We start from the raw sequence: 22865 nt of genomic DNA, 5'->3' as shown, positions 1-22865 counted from the left end.
AGTTGAATGTTAGTCAGTTATTCCAAACTGACTTTCATGGTCTTATCAAAATTACTAAACAATAATTCTGAGGCATTGTGAATAAAGTATTATGTTTATTTTCTAGGGCTGCCATAACAAAATACCACAGACTGAGTGGCTTCAACAATAGATATTTATTTTCTCAATTCTGGAGGCTTAAAGTCCAAGATCAAGGTGTCAGCAGGTTTGGTTTCTGCTGAAGCCTCTCCCCTTGGCTTACAGATGGCTGTCTTCTCGCTGTGTCCTCACATGGCTTTTCTTCTGTGCTCACGCATCCCAGGTGTCTCTTTCTCTTATCATAACACCACCAGTCTTATTGGATTAAGGTCCAATTATGACCTCATTTAACTCTAATTATTCTAAAGGCTCTATCTCCAAATACAGTCACATTTCGGGTTGGGCTTCAACATAGGAATTTTAGGTGAAAACAATTACATCCACAATATGTACATATTAATAAATGTGAATCTAGAATAGATTATATTTTCCAATTTTTTTCCATTGGATCTGTAGGGGGGAAAGTTCTCAAATACAAGAACCTTAAGTTTACACTGTGTTATGGGCTGAATTATGTCCCCCCCCCCAAATTTATATGTTGAAGCCTTAACTCCCCGTACCTTAGAATGTGACTGTATTTGGAGATAAGGCTTGAAAGAGGTGATTAAGTTAAAATAAGGTCATCAGAGTCAACCCTCCTCCAATCTGACTGGTGTCCTTAGAAGAGGAAATGAGACATACAAAGAGACACAGGAGTATGCGTGCACAGACAACCATGTGAAGAGGCAGCAAGAGGGCAGCCATTTGCAAGCCAAGGAGAGAAGACTCAGAGGAAACCAAGCCTGTTGCTGTCAGCTTAATCTCCGATTTCCAGCCTCCAGAACTGTGAGAAATAAATTTCTATTGTTCGAGCCACCAGGTCTGTGGTATTTTATTATGGCAGCCTTAGTAAACTAATACACACTGATTATGTCTACAGGCAATAACAGTCGGTCCAGGACATTTTAATAAACAACATACAGCTTTCGTTTTCTTTCATACTCAGTGAACCACACTTACATGCATCTCCTTCAAGCTTATGAAGAAAAATTCCTAAATACAAGACCAAATACCATTGAATACACTTTTAATATAAATTTTTATATCCCAAACATAGGCTGCAGAACAAACCACTCAGAAAGCAATTCCAAATGTTGTTTTTTCCCCTATAAATCCTATAGAGTTTTAAATTGTAGTTAACTGAGAACTAAACAGTTTCAACTGGTAAAACATTTTAAAATACTCATTAAAATAGGAGTGTAATTGCAATTAATTAAAGAGTAGAGTGCTTCCGATGTTTAAAAATGAGCCTTACCTTTGATTTGGGTTCTAGAATTTTTACTCCATAAATTGATATTTGCAACTCAACTTTTGGAATTTTCTGGCCTTCAGATTTCTTGATATGTCTTGCAAACTACAAATGAAAATTTATTCACAAAACTGTAATTCTGTTTCTATAGAAAATGAACACAAATATATATTTGGAGCTCATATTCAGTGTTGAAATTTCATTAAATAAATTATTGCCCATTATATTTTTATAAACTCCACACGGCCCCCAAATATTTAGAAATCAAACTGAAGCTAAGGATTGAAGTAATTATGCCAGATAAAACACTCAGAACTAGACTCAGTCTAGAAGTATTTAAATGTCCTGGTTTTCTAGAAAAATGGTACAGATGAGCCGGTTTGCAGGGCATAAGTTGAGACACAGATGTAGAGAACAGACGTATGGACACCAAGGGGGGAAAACCGCAGTGGGGTGGGGATGGTGGTGTGCTGAATTGGGCGATTGGGATTGGCATGTATACACTGATGTGTATAAAATTGATGACTAATAAGAACCTGCAGTATAAAAAAACAAACAAAACAACTAATACTAAACTTTCATTGGGTTATTTGTATGGAAATATGTTAATATAAATGTTTCAGACATTACATGAAATTTCTAAAAATCTTATATGTTCTGGTATAATGTTATAAGTCATAATTCTAGTTATTACTTTAAAATGTATATCTCAGAAATAACTAAATTTCCTTGTCAATTGCATTACTATGAACTTTCATCAAATCTTTAACCGTGGTCATTTTTAAGTCTTTTGTCATTTACAGACAGTTCTGGGTATACTCTGATGCTTTTGTAAATATGTTCCTATAAAAGGGTTTCATCTTCAAGGAATTCATGGAAAAGACTCTGACAAGTACAGGTTTCTGGTAACTGACTGTACTGCTGAACTGAATGAATAAGCATTTTCGGAACTCTAATGAAAATCTGATGAACTCATAAAAGTGCTAACAAAAGATCAAGATGAAAAAAAAATTAATTACTTGGGACTGAGTGAACTGATGAGGATGATTATAATTTTTGTGACTTTCTGTTTGAATTAAAAAAAAAAAAAAAAGTCCTGGTTTTATGTGGCAATGCTATTCTCTCCCTACTTTCCTTCTCTCCTCCCTCCGCGCCCCCCTCCACATTTCTTTTCAAGAAATAGAAGAGACCTATTGAAAAAAATTGTATTTATTACCCCTCTTGTAGGGCTTCAAGAAGTTATTTCCTAGTATAACATTTTGTTAGCATATGGATCACCCTAACTTGACTCAAAACAGAGTATCTGTAAGGCGGGATGGGGTTTCAGTCCTCTTTTGTGTGTCATATTTATTTGCATTGTGTATTTCTTTCTAATGTGAATACACATGGTATAGTTCAGTCCCAGAGCAGAGAGTGTTTAAAGGCCTCTTTCTCTTTTCATGATTTTGCACTGCCATGGAGAATAATATAATTAATGCATATAAGAATGCCTTGAAGTGTCTGCCTTGATATCCAGGGAGGGGGTTACAGGGGAAGGGTTCCATTTGCTTTATTTCATTTTGGGTGGTATAATTTTTTAGTTTGCTATCTGTCCTGTTCTATAAATACAGGCAGCTTTTTTCTCGGTATTCAGCAGTCTTACATTCTGCACATAAATGTGACTAATTCATGCCAGAGAATTTTCTTTTTTTGTCTTTAAGAAACTTGTTTTGCTTCAGTGCAGACCTTTAAAAATTATCCCAGCTCTCTCCCAAAGAAAGTGGATTAATTTGTTTCTCTTCCCTTCATAATCTTCTTCCTGTATTGGTATAATCAAAACAATTTGGGGGTTTTCACATATGGAGGCTGACAAAATAAATCAGCTGCTTTCCATCTACGTGAACACGTCTGAACAAAGCCAGTCCCATCGCTGGCTGCAGACACAGTCTAAGCTGGCTTCCTGGGTGCTGCTCCTTTCCAGAAACAGACAATGAGCAATAGCTCTTGAAGCCTTTTCCACATCTGGACACAACCATTCCTGTGACCTCTTTTAGTTTCCAAAAAGTCCGTCACAAAACAACCACTAATATTAAACTTATCTGTTATGTCTTTTCTGCCAGCAAAAAAAGGAAAAAATGAACAAGGGGAGGAAGTAGTGGCTACAAGTAGAATAAACAAAGAGGGGAGCAAGGAGGGAGAGAGGGAGAGCGGGGAAACAAGAGAACGAGACAAAGAAAGAGAAAAATAAACATAAAATATCTGATCTATGGCTTGTGAAACCTTTTCTTCTGCTTCATATCAAGATGAAATAATTGCGCTCCAAGAAGATTCAGAGATCATCCAATCCCATCCTCCCATTTCAAAGATGAGAAAAGTAAGTCTCAGAGAAGTCAGTTACCTTGGTCATAAAATGCATCTGTAGCAATCAGGCCTAGAACCTAGTTTTGCTATCTACTAATAACTCTTTTCTTTTGCCCAGCACATTTTCTGAATTAGAAAAAAAAAAAGCTTCCAGTACTATTTTCATGTTTATCAAGGTTGATACTGGCTATTGGCCTTGACTGTTGCACAAATGTTGCAAAACATTTAAGCCTAAGGTTATATTTGTTCAATCTATAATATTTTAAACAAAGTTTAATATTCTCATTCCTGCTTTTTTTTTTTTTTTTTTTAGTTTAAGATGACTGTATTCTATCTACAGTTTACATGATTTCTCTAGGTCTCTTTTCCTACTTGTAGACCTCTCAACTGTGTTCCACAATACTTCTAATTTACATTTGGAAGACGCGTTCATGCTCACTTTGTATTCTTTTCTCTCCCTATTTACTACTTGAATGTTAATGCTTGAAAAGCCTTCTGCAAATTTTTTTCCATGTTTGCTTCAGTAAATTTACTTCTTGGTCATCTAGACAGAGTGATCTACCAGTAAAACTTGAATATAATAATCCAATAAGAATATTCAAAGGGGGTAAAGCCTAAGAATTCTGGAGGATATCTGGATACAACAAATGAATAAACAAAAACAAGCCTTTATCACCACAAAATGATGGGGAAGGATAAAGTATTACTTGAAATAAATAAAGTACTTAGTTAAATATATGCCACTTGTAAGTAGAACAGCTAAAGAAATTTTAAAGGGAGCACTACTGGGTTTCAATATCATCATCACACAATTTCTATCCATTTCTCAAAGGACTTAAAAAGTGAAATCTAACTATATTATTAATGGAATATACATTATTAGGCAATAAAAATTAATGAATTAATTCAAATTCTTTTTGTGGTTCTTATAAATTGTTGATTTAATTAAAAATTTTCCTGATACTCTTACAGGGGTACCAGCTATGCATGTATGTTTACAATTAAAATAATCTTTAAGTATTTCATTAATTAAATAACTGGTTATGAAGACAAAAACAGAGTGTTAATGCTACCCAGAGAGAATGAGGTCAAGTGGAGAAACTGCTGGGCCTAGATTTAACAGAACTTTTCAGTAATTTCCAAGGCCACATGGCTTGAGGTAGCTTCATGTAATTTTGTTAGCTCTGCTGGGGTGAGGGGTCTGTCCTCTAAAATTGGGGTCCAGGAATGCTGCTCCCTGGTTATCTCCCAGAGAAATCAAGAAGTTTTGGATCTACATACCAATATTCATCCACATGTAAATATCACAAGCAGATTGTTTATGAAATATATTGAGCCCTCTGAAATTTGTACTAGTTGTACTAAAACTAAATAAATCCCTATTTAAAATAAAATTCCTTACAATAACAATGATATTAAATATATAGAAGTTAAAAGGGATTTTTAATTATCACTTTTTGAAAAATTTGGAATTTTCTTAAATTGTAGACTAAAACATGATTAAGAGATAGAAATTGTTGCACATGATTGAGAAATAGAAAATATGCTGTTTTGACAAATATAGAATTTCTGAAAGTAAACACTTATAAAAATTATAATATTTAAGAAAACTTTATGAACTATAAATTCTCCACAAAATGACAGAAAAATAGTACCCAATAAAATAAATCAAAGTTTTAAAATTTTTCGTGAAAAATAATTAGGCATCATTAAACGTAGAAGCATAAAAAAAATACACTATTGAAAATCTTGTAAGTTTTCTATCATCTTGTATTGGTCAAAAATTTTGAATTCTTCTTTAATGTCAGAAGCCAATATATTAATATTGCAAACTTTTGAAAAATTATTAAATAGAAATGAAATGTTACCTTATGTGGCAAATAAAATATAATACTGAACTATAGTGGATAAAAAAGTAATCAGAATACATATGTTTAAGAAAAGTAAGCAGGAAATTAAAATGGGGGATGTGTACACAGAACAGGGTTAATAAGCAAATTTCTTTTTTTTTTTTTTTTTTTTCTTTTTGGTAGAGCCATAGCACCATCTTCTGGTCATCTCTACATGACAACAGAATTAAACAGGAGCCAGGGTCTAAGTTCTTAAAATAAATGTAAATATTCTTGTATACTCTTGAGTTGTAGCATCTGCCCTTTGATACAAAGAAACAAACAAAAAAAATTTAGAAGTAAATAAAAAACATTGTTTTATTTATTTTCATTAGTTCATGAATCATTACCCTTAGATATACTTTCCTGATCTACAAAATTTTTACAATCAATAGAGTAAAGATTGCTTATTAGATTAAGTATTCTGGAAGATACTTGAAAGACAAAAGCTATTATCAACTGAGTATAAATTTTTAAACTATACTGCATGATTTTTATCTTATTGTAAACCACATTCCTTTATTAACAGAGTACATTTCCAAATAGGAAACTACATAAGAACTGAAAATAAAGTTTCACAAAAATACATTAAAAACTAGCCATTTTTTAGAAAGCATTTCATCTCGAATATCTCTTTGTTACCTAGTCATTACGTAATTGAATCTTTTTGGGTTTGGATTTGGGTTCACTGAATAAAGAACCTCCTAGTTATAAAGAAACATTAAGTGTAAATATCATCATTCTTTTATAAAACGTCCTGATTGTAGTGAAGTTGGATTCATACCCAGAATGTGCAACATTTTGAACATTTAAATAGAATCTTATTCTAAATGTTGTCCATAAATTGTAAGACTTTTAAAATTCTCTATGAGTGCTTAAAAGTATTTGCCAAACAAGCACAAGTATAAATTACTGCCTAATGAGTAGTTAAAAGAAATGGTTGGCTGGTCCCCTTTTTCTCCAAATGGGAGTGAGATCATCTTAGGACCTTTTAGTATATTTCTTTAAAAATAAGTAAAATATAAAATACATAAAATATTTTAAAATATAAAAAATTAGGAAAAGTCAGGTAAAATAAATGGATTAAAATATTACCTTTTATTTCTTTACCCAGAAAGCAAGCCAACTCACTTCAATTTTTTTCTCAATTTAAACACTCTAGATTCCACCTGATATGACATTCTCAAAGCAAAGTAATACTTTTTAATGTTTATGATTTTGCCTGGCAGAGAGGCCTACCTCTCCTATGGAATAATTGGATGAACTCTAAATAAAGTCAGAGAAGGGTTGTTTCTAAAAAAATTTTTGAGAACAACCATAGAGAATAACAATAAAGTGTGTTAACAAAATAGTGCTATGTTAAATTTTCTGAATGAGATAAACATGAGAATTCTGTTGAAGGAGTTTTTCAAATCTTAGTATCTCAGAGGGAACAATGTCTTTTGGGATGGGATGCAATTAGAAAAACATGCGAAGGATGCATGGCAGCTTACGTAAGATTTTCTCAGGAGACTTGCTGATTCTGAGTATGTGGAGTTGTTTAGTGTCCTCTTCTGCTCTTACTCTCACCAGTTCCCCAGGTCTGCTCATAGATATGGCCAGATCCTCGTGGATTTGTCCATTAGGACGTCTTTAACATACAGTGTCACAGCAAAATGCTGCTTTGTAATTAAGTCTAATTCTACACTTTCAACTGGTGGATATGATATTCTAACTTTTAGAGACAGTTGTTCTGCCATTATTAGTCTTTGAGTTAGGGCACAAGTCCACATTGCAACGTAAAGGCAAGCTACAGAATGTCAACACATAAAATATTGCCGCTATATTTTTTTTGTTGAGTATGAAAAATTATACCTTAGAAAAATACAAAGAGTGTTCCACACCCAGAAAAATAATCATGTGTACATAGTTATTATTAAATATGTTTCCTTGATCTAGTGATATTCATTCAACAGACCATTTTTACCAGGGTGAAGCCATATCTGTCACAGAGCTATTCATGCTTTGAATTTCCACCAGTCTACTGATGACTGAAGATAAATTCAATACACTAGACACTTATCTGGAGGGCTTGCCCTACCTTTAGCTTCCTTACAGCATCTCTCACAACTTCTGTTCCTTTGGGCTGCTCCACTTCTGTGCTGCCAAGAAACTGAAAATGGTCACTTGTGAGACAGGCTTTACTATATCATATATCAGTAAGTCATGTTGAAATATATCATGGAATAATAGAATGATGTGATAGTAATTCAAGTCCAAATCCTAAACAGAAGTTACTAATTTATATTATTTTATATGGAAATATAAATACATTACTTAATCATATACAATTCCTATTTTTCAAGGTTTTTTTAAAACATACTTTTCCTAAATACTTTACTTGAAGATTTGTACTGGAAAGAAAATTAAAGACATTTCACTGGGCCCAGAGAAATAAAGTTGAACTCAAATTTAAAATACATTAACAATTAAAAATTTTCTGAAAATTTAAAGCATATAATTTTTATGTTGTCAATAGTATATTTTGAGATATTAATGTGGTTTAATACAGTTTATAATGTCAAATCAACATTTTTCTTTGTTTTCCAATTAGCACACTTGTACAGCATGTAAAATTTTAAAATACACACTTTTTTAATACCCAGTATACAACATTCATCAAAGCCATAAGCTAAAGTACATTCAAAAAAATTTAAAAAAAAAAGCTCTACAATTTTACTAAGTTTTAAAATATCCCTGGAGGTTTTTAGTTAAAATCTGACCTATTCCCCCCAAAAAGTAAAAGTTTCATAATAATTACCACATTGTAATAAAATCTCTATCCTGGAGAGATATAATACCTCTTAAACAGAAGTCCAATATCATGAAATGTTCAAGACCAATTAGAATTGACATGTGGATATTTTATTCTACAGATTATTTCTATATAAATAGCAAATAATCATTAAATTCATTAGGTATATATAATTTTCCAAAGATTTTTTTTCTTGTCACATACTATCAATCATCATAACACCAGGGTGGGATAAGAATTCATCACTTCTTATATAAATAGACATATGCATGAGTATGTATGTGCATATACTTTACATCAAATAATTAAGTAGAACCTTTTTCATGTGTTAACTCACAGAATGGAAGGGAGCAAAATAGTAATGTCAGGGTATCTTTTAAAATTACATTTAATTCCTTCTTTCATTCTTTTTTTAAAAATTTTTATTGGAGTATAGTTGATTTACAATCAGCTAGTAACACAACTATAGTTGTGTTAGTTTTAGGTGTACAGCAAATTGAATCAGTTATACACATACATATATCCACTTTTTTTTTTTTTAGATTCTTTTCCCATATAGGTCATTACAGAGTATTGAGTAGAGTTCCCTGTGCTATACAGCAGGTTCTTATTAGTTATCTATTTTATATACAGCAGTATTATATATATATTATAATATATTATATTATTATAATAATATTATATATATTGACATATATATATGTCAATCCCAATCTCCCAATTTATCCCTCTCTTTCATTCTTGAAAAAAATAACAATAACAACTAAAGGAATGAGAGTTTTGTTTTTCAAAATGGGCTCTGTGTATTACCTGTATGAGAATTACCTCAGGTTAAAACAGGTTAAAACATAACAATGCAGATTCCTCAATCTAATAAGGGTAGGGCTAGGGAATTATATTTCTAAAACCATCACAAGTGATTTCTTGTACTAAAATCTAAGGAACAGACTTAGAAAATAGTAACAGCTGAGGAGAATAGTGGAAGGTAGATAGAAAAGGTGAGCTGAAAATATAGGAGATAACTTCTGATCCTGTTTCTAATGAGATCATGGAGACAACGTGAAGCTCAGAAGCATTAAGGCAAAAAAGTTTCAGTTTTCAGATTCTACAAGGTACAACAGTTTCTTTTTCTAATATATTCAAACTATGCCAAACAACTGCAACTTGGTCTAGATGTAAAATCATTAGGCACTAGGTTTGTCCCTCTGTGACCTCAAATTGGTTGACCAGATCTGCAAAAAAAGACCAAAATTAATGGAGAAATTCTCAGCTAAAAAGGAACTGAAAACCTGCTACTAAGATATGTGAGACAGCCAAATCGATTCCTGATACCAATGGACCCATCACATTTCTTCTGCTTCAGGACAGTGTATTCAACTTTGGCTTCATGATACAATAACTTGGGAGCGATGCCTGGGACTCTGATTTAATTAGCTGGGGCGGAGCCAGGGCATCTGTGCATTTTAAAGCTCCCCAGGTGATTTTAACGTGCCACCAGATTTGAAAAGCACTGTTATAGATCATGCAGAAAGAGTAAAGGGTTCAAGTGACAGGAGGGGAGCGAACACAATAGAAGCTATTTAGTTCTGAGTAAATCCATGGGGTAAACTCTTCTCAACATCTCTGAAATTATCACTGAGAGATTCCCCATTAGTGGTGGTCTAGTGTTAGCAGAACAGGAAGGTAAAAGCAGACTATATTGCTAAGTGATTATTGAAGTATAAGAAGGAAGCGTCTGATGTGTCGATAACAGACTGCAAGAGTTGCTAGAAATATTTATGGAAAATATTCATACTTTGGCAGTAATGTCATGAGTCATAGTGGTTATACGTAAATAGGCCCATATGGGAAAATTATGGAAGAACTCCAAGTACATTCTAAATGAATCAACCTCTTGCAGTGCTCCAGGAACATTTTAATATGTTTCTTTCACAGTGGCTTTAATTAAACCATCTGAGTAATGAAACACAGGGAGAAGCCTTGAATGATTGTGGGAACTAAGCTTTAAAGACTTTCAATATGAAGCTTGCCACTTAACCCTTTTTTTCTATGTAATGTTGGATGAACTGAATGGAAATAATTTTAAAACTGAAAAGCAGATTATTCCTTATAATAGTTCCTGTATTTTTAAGTTATAAAAGTCATGATACTTAGATTAAATAGTTCATATTTGTATGCATTCTATGTCTATATAAAATATTTATAAGACCCTTAAATATGATGCAGCATGCTGGAATAAACTCTAGGCTTAGAATCTGAAGATACTGAAAGGTCACTTAATCTCCGTCTTATTTGATTCTTGAAAAATAAGGATAATAATATTGTTCTTCTCGCTTTACAAAATTGCTCTGAAGATCAACTGCAGTAAGAGATAAGAAAAAAAAAAACCCACAAAAACCCTGTAAACTGCAAAGTGCTTTATAATTATGAGGGATTGTCACTTCTTTATTTAATGATTGTTTGGGGAAGACACTAGAATTCAGTAGATATTGTTGGTGCCTGCTCAACTCTCCTTAGATCTTCTTTATCAGGGCTGGGATCCATCCTCCAGCTTCCCCATGCTTTGCTGGTAATGGCTCACACACAAGACCTTCAAAGGATTTCCTTTGGGCAATGAGGTCACTTTGCCAGTACAGAGAGCTGGAGACACCTGGAAGTTTTTTGCTTTGCCCTATATCACAATATTCCTTAGCTAATGACTGGTGTAGAAAAATAGAAAAATAACTTCAAATTCTAAGAAAAAAAAAGATTTAGAGCCAAGTTTACAGATTACAAGGAGAGAAAAAATACATACTGAGATATGAAAGGGACTAAAAATTTAAACTCCCATGCCCCAGTTCTTCATAGGAAAAGAGGGGAGTATGTAAAACAAAGCAGAGGAAGAAATGGAACCCAGGAATCAAGGGGGTGGGGCAGTGACAGAGGGTGTTAACCACTACATATATGACAAATCAAGGCACAGCAGTGTAGCAGGTTATCCAGAAATAAAGAAGAAAATAACAAGAGTTGAAAATGGTTACTTCAGGGAGTGACACTTGGGAAAAGAGCTGAGGAACATTTTGCTTTTTCATTATAAGCCTTGGGGAAATATTTGTTTAAAATGGACATGGATAACTTTGATAAAATAAAAATTGAATTAAGTCCCCAAGTGATAACAAGTTAAAGTTGCACATACTCATTTATTCCTTAAAAAAAAAAAAGAGAGTATTTACTATGAGTCAAGCATTTACTAAGTGCTGGGTATATAGCAGGGGGGAAATGTCCCTGTTCTAGTGTAGTTCATATCCCAGGGAGCATACCTGTGTATGTGTGCATGTATGTATGTATGTATGTATCTGTATATTTCTATGTTTATGTCTAGATCACAAACATATTTCTAATATATCTTAGATGGCATAAGTAAAAATAACACAAATAATAACATAGATTGGGCAGAGTGTAATATTTAAGATCGAGTGATCAGGAAAGTCCTCTCTAAAAAGGTGACATTTTAACAGCGACCTGAATGAAAGGAAGAAATGAAAGATACTCAAACATATTGAGTCTAAATTCCTTTGATGTGTCAGTTAGAGTAGTAGACTCAACAGCTGGGTATACAAAGTAGTGCTTGGGGAAGGAGAATTCTGGGTAAAAGGTGTGGATTAGGGAGACCCTGGCACTGAGGTCTCAGTAGAAGGACTGAGGAGTGCCAGAACCACGGGTCCCCAGGTAGCTGCCATGCTGCAGAGGGAGATGAAAGAGAAGAATGCCGCCAACAGAAATAAGTTAAATGTTCGGTGAAATGGCAAGGAGAATCAAGAAAGTTAGATCCTTAATATTAGTAATCAGGGTTATCAGATGAGCAAATAAAATTATAGGATGCTGCTGTTGGTGGGAATGTAAAATGTTACAGCTACACTGGAAAATAGTTTGGTAGTTTCTCTGAAGACTAAATATGCACTTACCCTAAGGTACAGCAACTGTACTTTTTGGTATTTATCCCAGATAGATGAAAACTTATATTCCTGTAAATATTTTTGCATTGATGTTCACAATGGATCTATTTGTACTAGTCAAATGTCAGAAACAACCCAAATATCCTTCAGTGGGTGGATGGTTAAACAAACTGTGGTACATCCATACCATGGAACACTACTCAGCAATAAAAATAAGTGGACTGTTGTTACACACACAGCTTGGGTGGATCTTAAGGGAATTATGCTGAATAAAAGAAGTTAATCTCAAAAATTCTCTTTTCTGTTATGAAATTTACCTAAATAAAAAATATAGAAAATTTGTTTTACAACCTCTTAGAAAATGGGACATTGGTATGTTGAACACTTTCAACTGGGTAAAAGTCATTGCTTTTATGTTTTAGCAACTTTATGTCTTAGCTCCTCCATGTGGCAGAAAAAAAATAACAGTGATGAGAAGAGAGTATAATGTATCAGACTGTTTTTGCTTTATACATGTATATTCTAAGTGCTATTTTTCAGTGTGGCAAAAGAGCAAAAGAAAGAGTTATGTGTTCCGAGGCCAGTGATAATGGTGGGTGCTCTTTTTCTTACTTCAAGTATTCAAGATTTTATCAATTATATTTCTTCAGAGTCTCCAATAGCCAACATTCTTTTCAGCACATACTTTTTTTGAAAGATCAGGCATTAGACCTTACATAAGTCCAAGTGTGTGTCTTGCACAATTGTGTGTCTGTGCTTTGAAAATCTGCAACAAAATTTTTCTGTTTACTTATGAATAAACATTTGTATTTTAATAGTAATGTATGTTCACTGTAGGAAATTTAGAAACTACAGAAAAATGTATCAATGAATATAAGCATCAACTTCTTTCTCACAATCAAGAGGTAATTATCATTGAAAATGTAATATGCTTTAAATTTGTTACAGTTAAAGTAATCGGCCAATGATAGTATTAGGCAAACTTACAAAAACAAACAAGACCTCTTAAATTACTATATATGACTGATTCCATTTGGGGCATTATTGTGTGTGTGTGTGTGTATTTAAATTTTGGCTACTAGTTATTAAAAGGATTGAAGATTAAAATACTGAATAATATTTTGATCCTAGATAATATGGACAGATAGGAAAATATAAAACACAACAGGACATTTACAATATATTAGACTATGAAAAGTAAGATGATAGTGATCTAAAAATGTTTTGTGTATTCTTAGTCTATATATTGAAAGGTATAACAACATAGCATATATTTTTCATAGATTTTACAAACTATAAAATGTCTTTGGAAAATCATCAATAAAGACTTTGACAAATACAGGGCAAATTTTTGATACCTTAAAGCTAATTATATATTCTGTGCAAATAGTCCAACCTACGCATCTCTTTGGTCAGTGCATTTGGATACTTAGTAAATGCTCTCATAGCAGATATTTTAGAGGCTGGAGGTTGTTGAAATTAAAAACAGAAAAATGTCATCAAACTCACTATTATAAACAAAAATATTTACTTTATAGACTTTTAAAATTAGAATGCTATTAAGATATTTCATATCTGGCTTAATATTTTCCAAAACTCCCACAACTATTTTTCAATTAATTAAAATGACACAGGCTTCTCTTTTAAACTAATCTCAAGTGATGTCTGTAGTCATTTCTTCCAGTTATTTCATTGTATTCCATTACGCCTAAAATAAGCATTTTGCAAAAACGTGTGAAAGTTTGAGAATTACACCTTCATTTTCAAATATTACTTGAAATTGACTTTTTTTTCCCACTTGAAAGACTGAATAGTTTGTTTTATGACTTGCTTCTTTGCCAGTAGAGAGCAGTGTTGGACATCATATGGACCTAATTATAATATCTGCTTTTCTCGCTTTCTCAAATGTTTTTAGAATCACTCTGTAAATATGAATAATGTGGGTTTTTAAAAAATAAATGCCAGATTAACAACAACTAAAATAATTAACTGAAGAGTTGCTAAGCCTAGCTGCTATGATATCTGACATTAACATATGAAAGAGCTAACATAAAAAATATATTGAATACACGTTTATATCAAATTCAAAATATGCCAAATGTATGTAGATAATATGTTCTCTATACAATTATTTTAAAATAATAAAGGAAAATAATTTCCATTTTGTACAACATAAAAGTTTTCTCTAACATCAAGGCTAATAAATAACTATTGGTAGCATAACTACCAATGGATATTTTAACTATAGAAAAAAAATAAATGAGTATGTCTCTATCTTTGTAAGCAAGGTTGCAGAGACTCAAACAGGATGGGGCTAATTTTCTTGGCGTTAACTTGACTGCATATGTGTAAAAAAAACAAAAAAAAAACCAGTACTTAAACCTTCCAGCTACTCAACTGCACCCAGTAGATAGGCCATACAGGAGTAAGCCAATTTAATTTTATAGTCTTTATTTGGCTGACTCTCCATGTCACAGTGCCAAACAATATAAAAAGCACATCATAATAATCAATTGCTAAAGAAAGGTCAGAATCAATCGAACTTAAACCTATTACTTAATTGTCAAAACCATAATCCTAAAAAATAAAATAAAATAGATCCACCAAAAAAGAAAGGATATGATTTAAACTAAATACTCTAAAGGTTATCCTTTAAAGGAGGAGCAGGATTTAATAGAGAATAAAAAATATTGGGGTCAGTATTTAAAAGTTTACATTTTATATTTGATTTGACATTTATTCTCATTTTATTGTAGTAACTTTCTATCAAATTGTATCTTTTTTATTATTATGTTATTTTTTTAATTTTTAATTTTATTTTTTATCTTTGGCTGTGTTGGGTCTTTGTTGCCGCACGTGGGCTTCCTCTAGTTGCGGTGAGTGGGGGCTACTCTTCGTTGGGGTGCGTGGGCTTCTCACTGCGGTGGTTTCTCTTGTTGCAGAGCACGGCTCTAGGTGCACGGGCTTCAATAGTTGCAGCACACAGGCCCTAGAGTGCGCGGGTTTCAGTAGTTGCAGTGCGTGAGCTCAGTAGTTGCAGCGTGCGGGTTCTAGGGCGAGCAGGCTTCAGTAGTTGTGGCACACGGGCTCACTACTTGTGGCACATGGACTCAGTAGTTATGGCGCACAGGCTTAGTTGCTCCATGGCATGTGGGATCTTCCCGGACCAGAGATTGAACCTGTGTCCCCTGCATTGGCAGGCGGATTCTTAACCACTGTGCCACCAGGTAAGTCCTATTAAATTGTATCCTATATCTTCTTATTTTACATGAATACAGAGTGTATTATTTTAACAGGCTCTTGCTATTAAAAGAAGATTTCTAAGTTTAAGCCAAAGCAAACCTAGTTGCTATAAACAAGAAACTGTGCACATTGCCCACTGTGGAAGGGTCTCCCAAATCGAGTTTTGAATCACACGGTCACAGTAAGAAGCACTGAGGGTTTTGTTCTGTCTCAGAGGCCCCTCCACAGTCAAACTTCTTTCACATCTGAGGAGTGAGACAGGTGGAGTGAAGGGCAGAGCATTCACCTGTGTTGTTATAAATAAAATTATTACAAAAATAAATAAACACCAACTTACACAGAAAACCAAAAGCATGGGCTTTGAATCCAGACAGGCTTTACAATCCATTTTCTCCTCAGAGAACCACTCGATTGTGGACTGTGGAGATATTATCATTCAACTCCCATTATTTTATAGATAATATAAACTGAGGACAAAGAAGGTGAAGTGACTTCTGAAGGTCACAAAGCTTTTCAGTAGCAGAGCGAGGGCTAGGATTCCAGCTCTCCTAATTTTCAGACATATACTCTTTATTTTTGCTATCTTAAATAAAACAGAAACAGAAGGAAAGATAATATAGTATACTGGATATATATTACCCATTTAGGCCACATCCATTTGGTTAATTAAGTTTTATGTTATAGGTTCTTTCTATTGTGAGATATGCTTAAAATCTGAGGAAGTCACCTCACACCAGTCAGAATGGCCATCATCAAAAAAATCTACAAACAATAATTGCTGGAGAAGGTGTGGAGAAAGGGAACCCTCCTACACTGTTGATGGGAATGCAAATTGGTACAGCTGCTATGGAGAAGAGTAAGGAGGTTCCTTAAAAAACGAAAAATAGAACTACCATACAACCCAGCAATCCCACTCCTGGCCATGTACCCGGAGAAAACCATAATTCAAAAAGATACATGCACCCTGGGACTTCCCTGGTGCTGCAGTGGTTAAGAATCTGCCTGTCAATGCAGGGGACATGGGTTCAAGCCCTGGTCCAGGAAGGTCCCACATGCCACAGAGCAACTAAGCCCATGTGCCACAACTACTGAGCCTGTGCTCTAGAGCCCGTGAGCCACAACTACTGAGCCCACGTGTCACAACTACTGAAGCCTGTGTGCCTAGAGCTCGTGCTCTGCAACAAGAGAAGCCACCGCAATGAGAAGCCCGTGCACCGCAACAAAGAGCAGCCCCTGCTCGCCGCTACTAGAGAAAAGCCCACATGCAGCAATGAAGACCCAACACAGCCAAAAAAAAAAAAAGGAAAAAAGATACATGCACCCCAATGCTCATTTCAGCACCATTTACAATAGGCAGGGCATGGAAGCAACCTAAATGTCCATCAACAGAGGAATGGATAAAGAAGATGTGGTATATATATACAATGGAATATTACTCAGCCATAAAAAAAGAACAAAATAATGCCATTTGCAGCAACATGGATGGACCTAGAGACTGTCATACCGAGTGAAGTAAGTCAGACACAGAAAGACAAATATCATATGATATCGCTTACATGTGGAATCAAAAAAAAAGGGTACAAATGAACTTATTTACAAAACAGAAGTAGAGTCACGTATGTAGAAAACAAACTTATGGTTACCAGGGGATAAGGGTGGGGGGATAAATTGGGAGACTGGGACTGACATATACACACTACTAATAAAATAGATAACTGATAAGAACCTGTTGTATAGCATAGGAAACTCTACTCAATACTCTATAATGGCCTATATGAGAAAAGAATCTAAAGAAGAGTGGATGTATGTATATGTATAACTGATTCACTTTGCTGTACACCTGAAACTAACACAACATTGTAAATCAACTATACTCCAATAAAAATTTTTAAAAAAAATCTGAGGAAGTCAAAAGAATATTCGGTTGGCTTTACGGTTAGGTAACCTGAATTTCCTCTACCATTTCTTTATTGAAACTCTCAGAGCCTCAGTTTCCTCATTCATAAAATGGGGATAACACAGTGTTTCTGTGAGAATTAAATGAGATAATGCAATCAGTGACTGGCACAGAGTGAATGTTCACTGAATTTATGCTTAGAAATTGAAATACAATAATAAAATAACAGTCACAACAAGAATTTAAAAAAAGCCAACCTACCAACAGACTATGAAGTAAGCAAGAAAAAAAAACCTATTTTAAGCCACTAGTAGTCAGATTTTGGCTATAGAGGCAGCTAGAATCCTTACCGACACATACACAGGTATATTCTTTCCTCAAAATTTTATTGGTTATTTTTAAACACTTATTCTTCTAAATTCTCATTGTAATTTAATTTCATTGCAATGTAATCAATTATACAAAATGAGATGTGAGATTTTTAGGATATCTATGAAATACCTACTTGTGGATACCTTATCAGTAAGTGTTTATACTGTTTTTCAGGAAGGCCAAGTACTTTTCTTGCTAAATATATTCCTAGTTGCTTTATAGTCTGGGGTAAACAAGTTTTTTTAAATTCTATTTATAACAAATTATTGCTACTATGGGAAACATTTACCCTGTATTTAGTCAGCTTACCAAATTATCTTATTAAGCTTAGCAGTTTTATTTCTTTTGAAAAATGTGAATCTACTGGAATGTAATTATCAATATCTTTCTCAATATTGCTACAAATTCTTTCATTTTCATTGCTTACAAAACAATGTTAAATAACAGTTATAACAAGTATCCATTTCTTATTCTTAATTTTCATGAGATTTAATTAAGCTTTTGGCAATACAATATACTGCTTATTATTCTACTTCCGTTTTAAACTTCAATAACGTAAGTGCCCCAAAACTTCTTGTGCTCCTGAACTCTGTCCAAAAAGAATATAGCTGGAGAAGGCCCTAATATTTCAAAGAATCTCCACATTTCTCCTGAGCTAAATTTATCTCTTCTTCTCCCTTTTGGAGAGAACGTTCTTTAAAAGCTCTGCATCCATCCTAATTCAGGGGATAACATTTCCAGTACTTCCCCTCTGAAACACTATGTTATCATCACCATTTCTCTATCCTCCTCCTCCTCATCATCATTATTATTTCTATATCCTAATCCATTTAAAAAATATTTATTGTGTACCATCTATGTGTCAGTTTCTGTTCTAGATACCAGGGATACAGCAGTGAACAAAACAGATCCAGATCCCTGACCTATTAATGCTGCTGTAGGTTACACCCTTATCTTCAATGTTTAGAGAGGGTGCCTATATTTTCTCACAGGTTTTTTCATTCCACTCCACCTACAGCCCTGTTAAGTATAATCTAAATAAACTGCAACAAGAGAGCTTCCAAATCAACAATAATTGCCATAGTGGAGTTTTCTGGCTGTACGTGATCAGTTTTGAAATCTTAAGCCGTCTTGGAGAAGACCTCATCCCAAGCTGTGAGCAGAACTTCTCCTTCACATTTAAGTATCACAGAAATGAGTGACCACATTAAGGGACTTTTTACTACTCAAACTGCTATCCTTGTTTCTTTAGGAAGGGAGAAAAATCTACTTTTTAGATCTTGATAGGCTGTGTATAGCTCTTCCGAGTGAAAACTGAGTGTGGGCTAATGATACTCCTGAAATGCAGATTTATTTATTTCTTTCAACAGACTTTCTGTCAATGATTAATATGGGCTGTTCACTTTGTGAAGCACTGCTGCGTGCACAGCACTCATTAGTGTGCTGTGATGGTACAAGCAAAGAAGACGGAATCCTGCCCCCTAGGGTTTTACCTGCTAGATTTAGAGATTCAAACACATACAAGGAAAGGCAAAGACAACAAAAAACAAGACAAACAAACAAACAAAAACCTGAGATCTGGAACAGATTGAGACAAGCTTAATGTTAGTGACTATGAACGTACTATTCTACTCCCATCAGGGGCCCCCAGAGGCACAAGGGAAAGCAGGCTCTGCACCGAGCAGGCCTTCTTTTAATCAAGAACTGTTTACTGAGGGCCTACTATGTGTCAGGCACTGTTCCAGGTACTCAGATACAGTGACAAACAGAAAAGTCAAAGTCTCTAGGGAAGTGGCTTGGTGGAAACATGCAAAAGGGTTTTAGAACCACATAGACACAAAGTTTGAATTCTGGCTCTGCCACTTGATAAGTTTATGAATCTTAACATCTCTGAGCAGCAGCATCTTCTTCTGTAAAATGTAGATAAATATCCCTGTATTTATAAATGGTTATAAGCAAAAATGGTATGGGTAAAGGGCCTGACACATAGTAGGCATTCAAAAAATATTTGCTTCATTCAATAAATGCTCCTACAGGGAAAGATAAATACTGTATGGTATCATTTATATATGGAATCTAAAAAATACAACAAACAAGCGAATATAACATAAAAGAAGCAAACTCACAGATATAGAGAACAAACTAGTGGTTACCAGTGGTGGGGGGGAGGGGTAATATAGGGTAGGGGAGTGGGAGGTACAAACTGTTGGGTGTGAGATAAGCTCAAGGATGTATTGTACAACACGGGGAATATAGCCAATATTTTGTAATAACTGTAAATGGAAGGTAACCTTTAAAAATTGTATAAAAAATTAAAAATTTAAAAATAAAATAGAAAAAAATAAATGCTTCTAAATGATACATAGGTGTTGATTATTTGGTTCTATATCCTAAAGTAATGCTGGAACAACAGAGTTTGTGACTGATTATTTTCAACAACGGTCAGGGTTTTTTTTCCTTCTGATTTTATAGATTCAACATAATTCTATTAATAGGGCTTAAATAAGTCTGCTGGGAAGCTGATGACTCTGGCTAATTAAGTGGCAGATGGGGAAATACAGATGCATCAAGCATCCAACGATGGCAGGGTCCTGGCAATTTCTACAGGGGAACAGGAGAATGAGTGGGTCACTCTGATTTTGTGCAATCAGTTGAGTCCATTTATGGAAGGAGTCTGCCTTGCAGTCAGAGGCTGCTATGAAGATGCTGCTGTTTTATCTCATTAGCTAATAGCCGAATTCCCTCTTCCCTGTTTGTAAAAGTGAGCAACTATTCTGCTTCTACTATCACAACTCATTCTTCCTACTTTTGTTACCATTAAGCCCATCTACTTCTAACTTAATTTGATAATTCGGTTTATTTTTTTAAGTCTACGCTTTTTTCTTTTTAAAGACAATTTTATTTATTTATTTTCAATAGTTGAAGGCAATTATCACTAATTAGCACCAATTAGTCTTCACTGTAATGCTTAATTGGTTTTTCTTTAACCTTACTATATGCTGATTTTATTTGATTATCCTTGGCCTTTAAAAAAATCAGTTGTCACATATTCCTTGGAAGCTTTTGAGAATATTTTTCAGTTGCCCTTTGAAAATTCTAATCCTGGTATTAACATAGACCTTTATGTTTTTATTGGAATACTTCTAAAAATTTAATAAGCTGATTAGTAACTATAATTCCAAACTATATTAAAAATTCCCTTTATATATACAGAATTATATTGCAGTATATTACTTTTCTCAGAAAGAACTATATACATTTCTATTTCCCATGATATATTTGATTAATATATCAAATACTTAAATTTGCTATATTCACACTGCAAAACTGGTATTTGAGAAGAACCTTTACTTTATATGCAGTTCCATTATTAATATGACTAAAGTTTAAAGTTACTTATTTTTAACACATTTTTAATTTAAGCATTTTATGACATGCCATTTCAATTCCTTGTGCATCAGAATTAATATACTATATATATACTGGCTCAGGCCTGAGATTAATTTGTTTTCATTTAAAAGCAATAAATGTTATTAAAATGCACAAATAAGTGAAGTATTAGCAAAGATATAATAGCATTAAAATCATATTTATTTGCATTTCATTTTGGGGCCAATCTAGTATAAATTTCAAAATTATATATGGCCACAATAGAAATTATGCATGCTGCTACATGTAAGAATTAGAAAACATATGGCATTCTCTCTTTGCACCAAAAATTTACGTTCTGTTACTGAATATTCAAGTTAAAAGATCTATCCAAACTCAGGAAGCCTCACTCTATAAAGCCCCAATAACCCCTGCCACTCTCCGGTAATGGAATTTTACTAAAGACTCTGAGAGTTTCTGCCATTTAAACATGATTAAGTCTTTATCTGAAGGGCCTTTTTAAGTCCTTGGTAACATCTCATTGGAGTTGGAGGGCCTCAGTCACTAGAACCCCATCTGTCAAGCTTTGCCTGTAGAAATCCTGCCAGCAGCCTGCAGGAAGGAATGCAAAGTGGGTGGTTGGTAGGGAAAATGTCATGAGAAGGGCAAGTAACTTTCTCTTATTCTCAACAGTCTTGTTAGCCTCACCTCAGAAAGTACTTTTGGCTTGTTGCTCTAAAAACACTTCCTGAGAGAAGGAAGAAATTCAGGTTGTGGTTGGTTCTTCTGTACTTGGATTGAAATTTCTTAATTTGTTATTAGGATAGCAAATATACCAAGTTACGATATATATTATTTGTAAAATACAAATCATCATGTAAACACTGAAGTCAAGGGGCTTTATTTTTGTTAATTCTTATTGTCCCCCAAGATTGGCTGCTTACTGAATGACCAAGTCAAACTTTATTCTGCCAAGGATATAGTGCTAGGAAGAATCTCTGGATTCAAATTAAGATTTGAATCTTGGCTCTGCTGTTACTAAGTTTTTTGGTCAATCTACTTTACATTTCCAAATGTTAGTCTTTATAAAAAGTGGTAGTGATACTTCTATATAGAGTCACTCTGAGGATTGCTGAAGATAATGAGAATACAGTATTTAGTATTTAATAGTACTTAGTATTTAATAGGTTTGTCTCACTTAATCAAGTAGGAGAACTAAAACTATTTTATAATAAAAGCCAAAGAGTCTCTTTGAAATTAAATTGTTCCATACTACATGATCCAGATATATTATAGAAAACAACTAACCAATTAGCTTCTGGTTTTTATCTACTACTTTGAAACTATAAAAATGTGAGTAAAAAGGCAAGGGTGTTTGTCATGCTAGTTCCCCCCCACCACGGTTTTATTTTATTTAAAAAAATTTTTTTTTAAATATTTATTTATTTACTTAGTTGCGTCGATGCGGCAGGTGGGCTCCATTGTTGCGGCTTGCCGGCTTCTTAGTTGTGGCAGGCGGGCTCCTTAGTTGTGGCTTGTTAGTTGTGGCATGTGAACTCTTAGTTGTGGCATGAATGTGGGATCTAGTTCCTGGACCAGGGATCAAACCCGGGCTCCCTACATTGGGAGCGCGGAGTCTTACCCACTGTGCCACGAGGGA

General features: G+C 34.0%; 1 protein-coding gene across 3 annotated transcripts in view; it reads right to left on the bottom strand.

Moving 5' to 3' along the window:
• The window catches only part of GULP1 (GULP PTB domain containing engulfment adaptor 1), a 258080-nt gene that overhangs the window by 46164 nt on the left and 189051 nt on the right, over positions 1-22865 (bottom strand). For all 3 annotated transcript variants that reach the window (XM_061203132.1, XM_061203115.1, XM_061203123.1), the window contains exons 5-6: positions 7676-7747; positions 1373-1471 (exon numbers count right to left, since the gene is read on the bottom strand). In XM_061203132.1, the coding sequence (XP_061059115.1) occupies positions 1373-1471; positions 7676-7747 (171 nt within the window). The remainder of the gene's footprint in view (positions 1-1372; positions 1472-7675; positions 7748-22865) is intronic.

This window comes from Eubalaena glacialis, chromosome 1 (assembly GCF_028564815.1).
Source record: "Eubalaena glacialis isolate mEubGla1 chromosome 1, mEubGla1.1.hap2.+ XY, whole genome shotgun sequence".
Classification (NCBI taxonomy): Eukaryota; Metazoa; Chordata; class Mammalia; order Artiodactyla; family Balaenidae; genus Eubalaena; species Eubalaena glacialis.
Note: the sequence above shows the minus strand (reverse complement) of the source record. Positions and strands in the feature narration are given on the sequence as shown.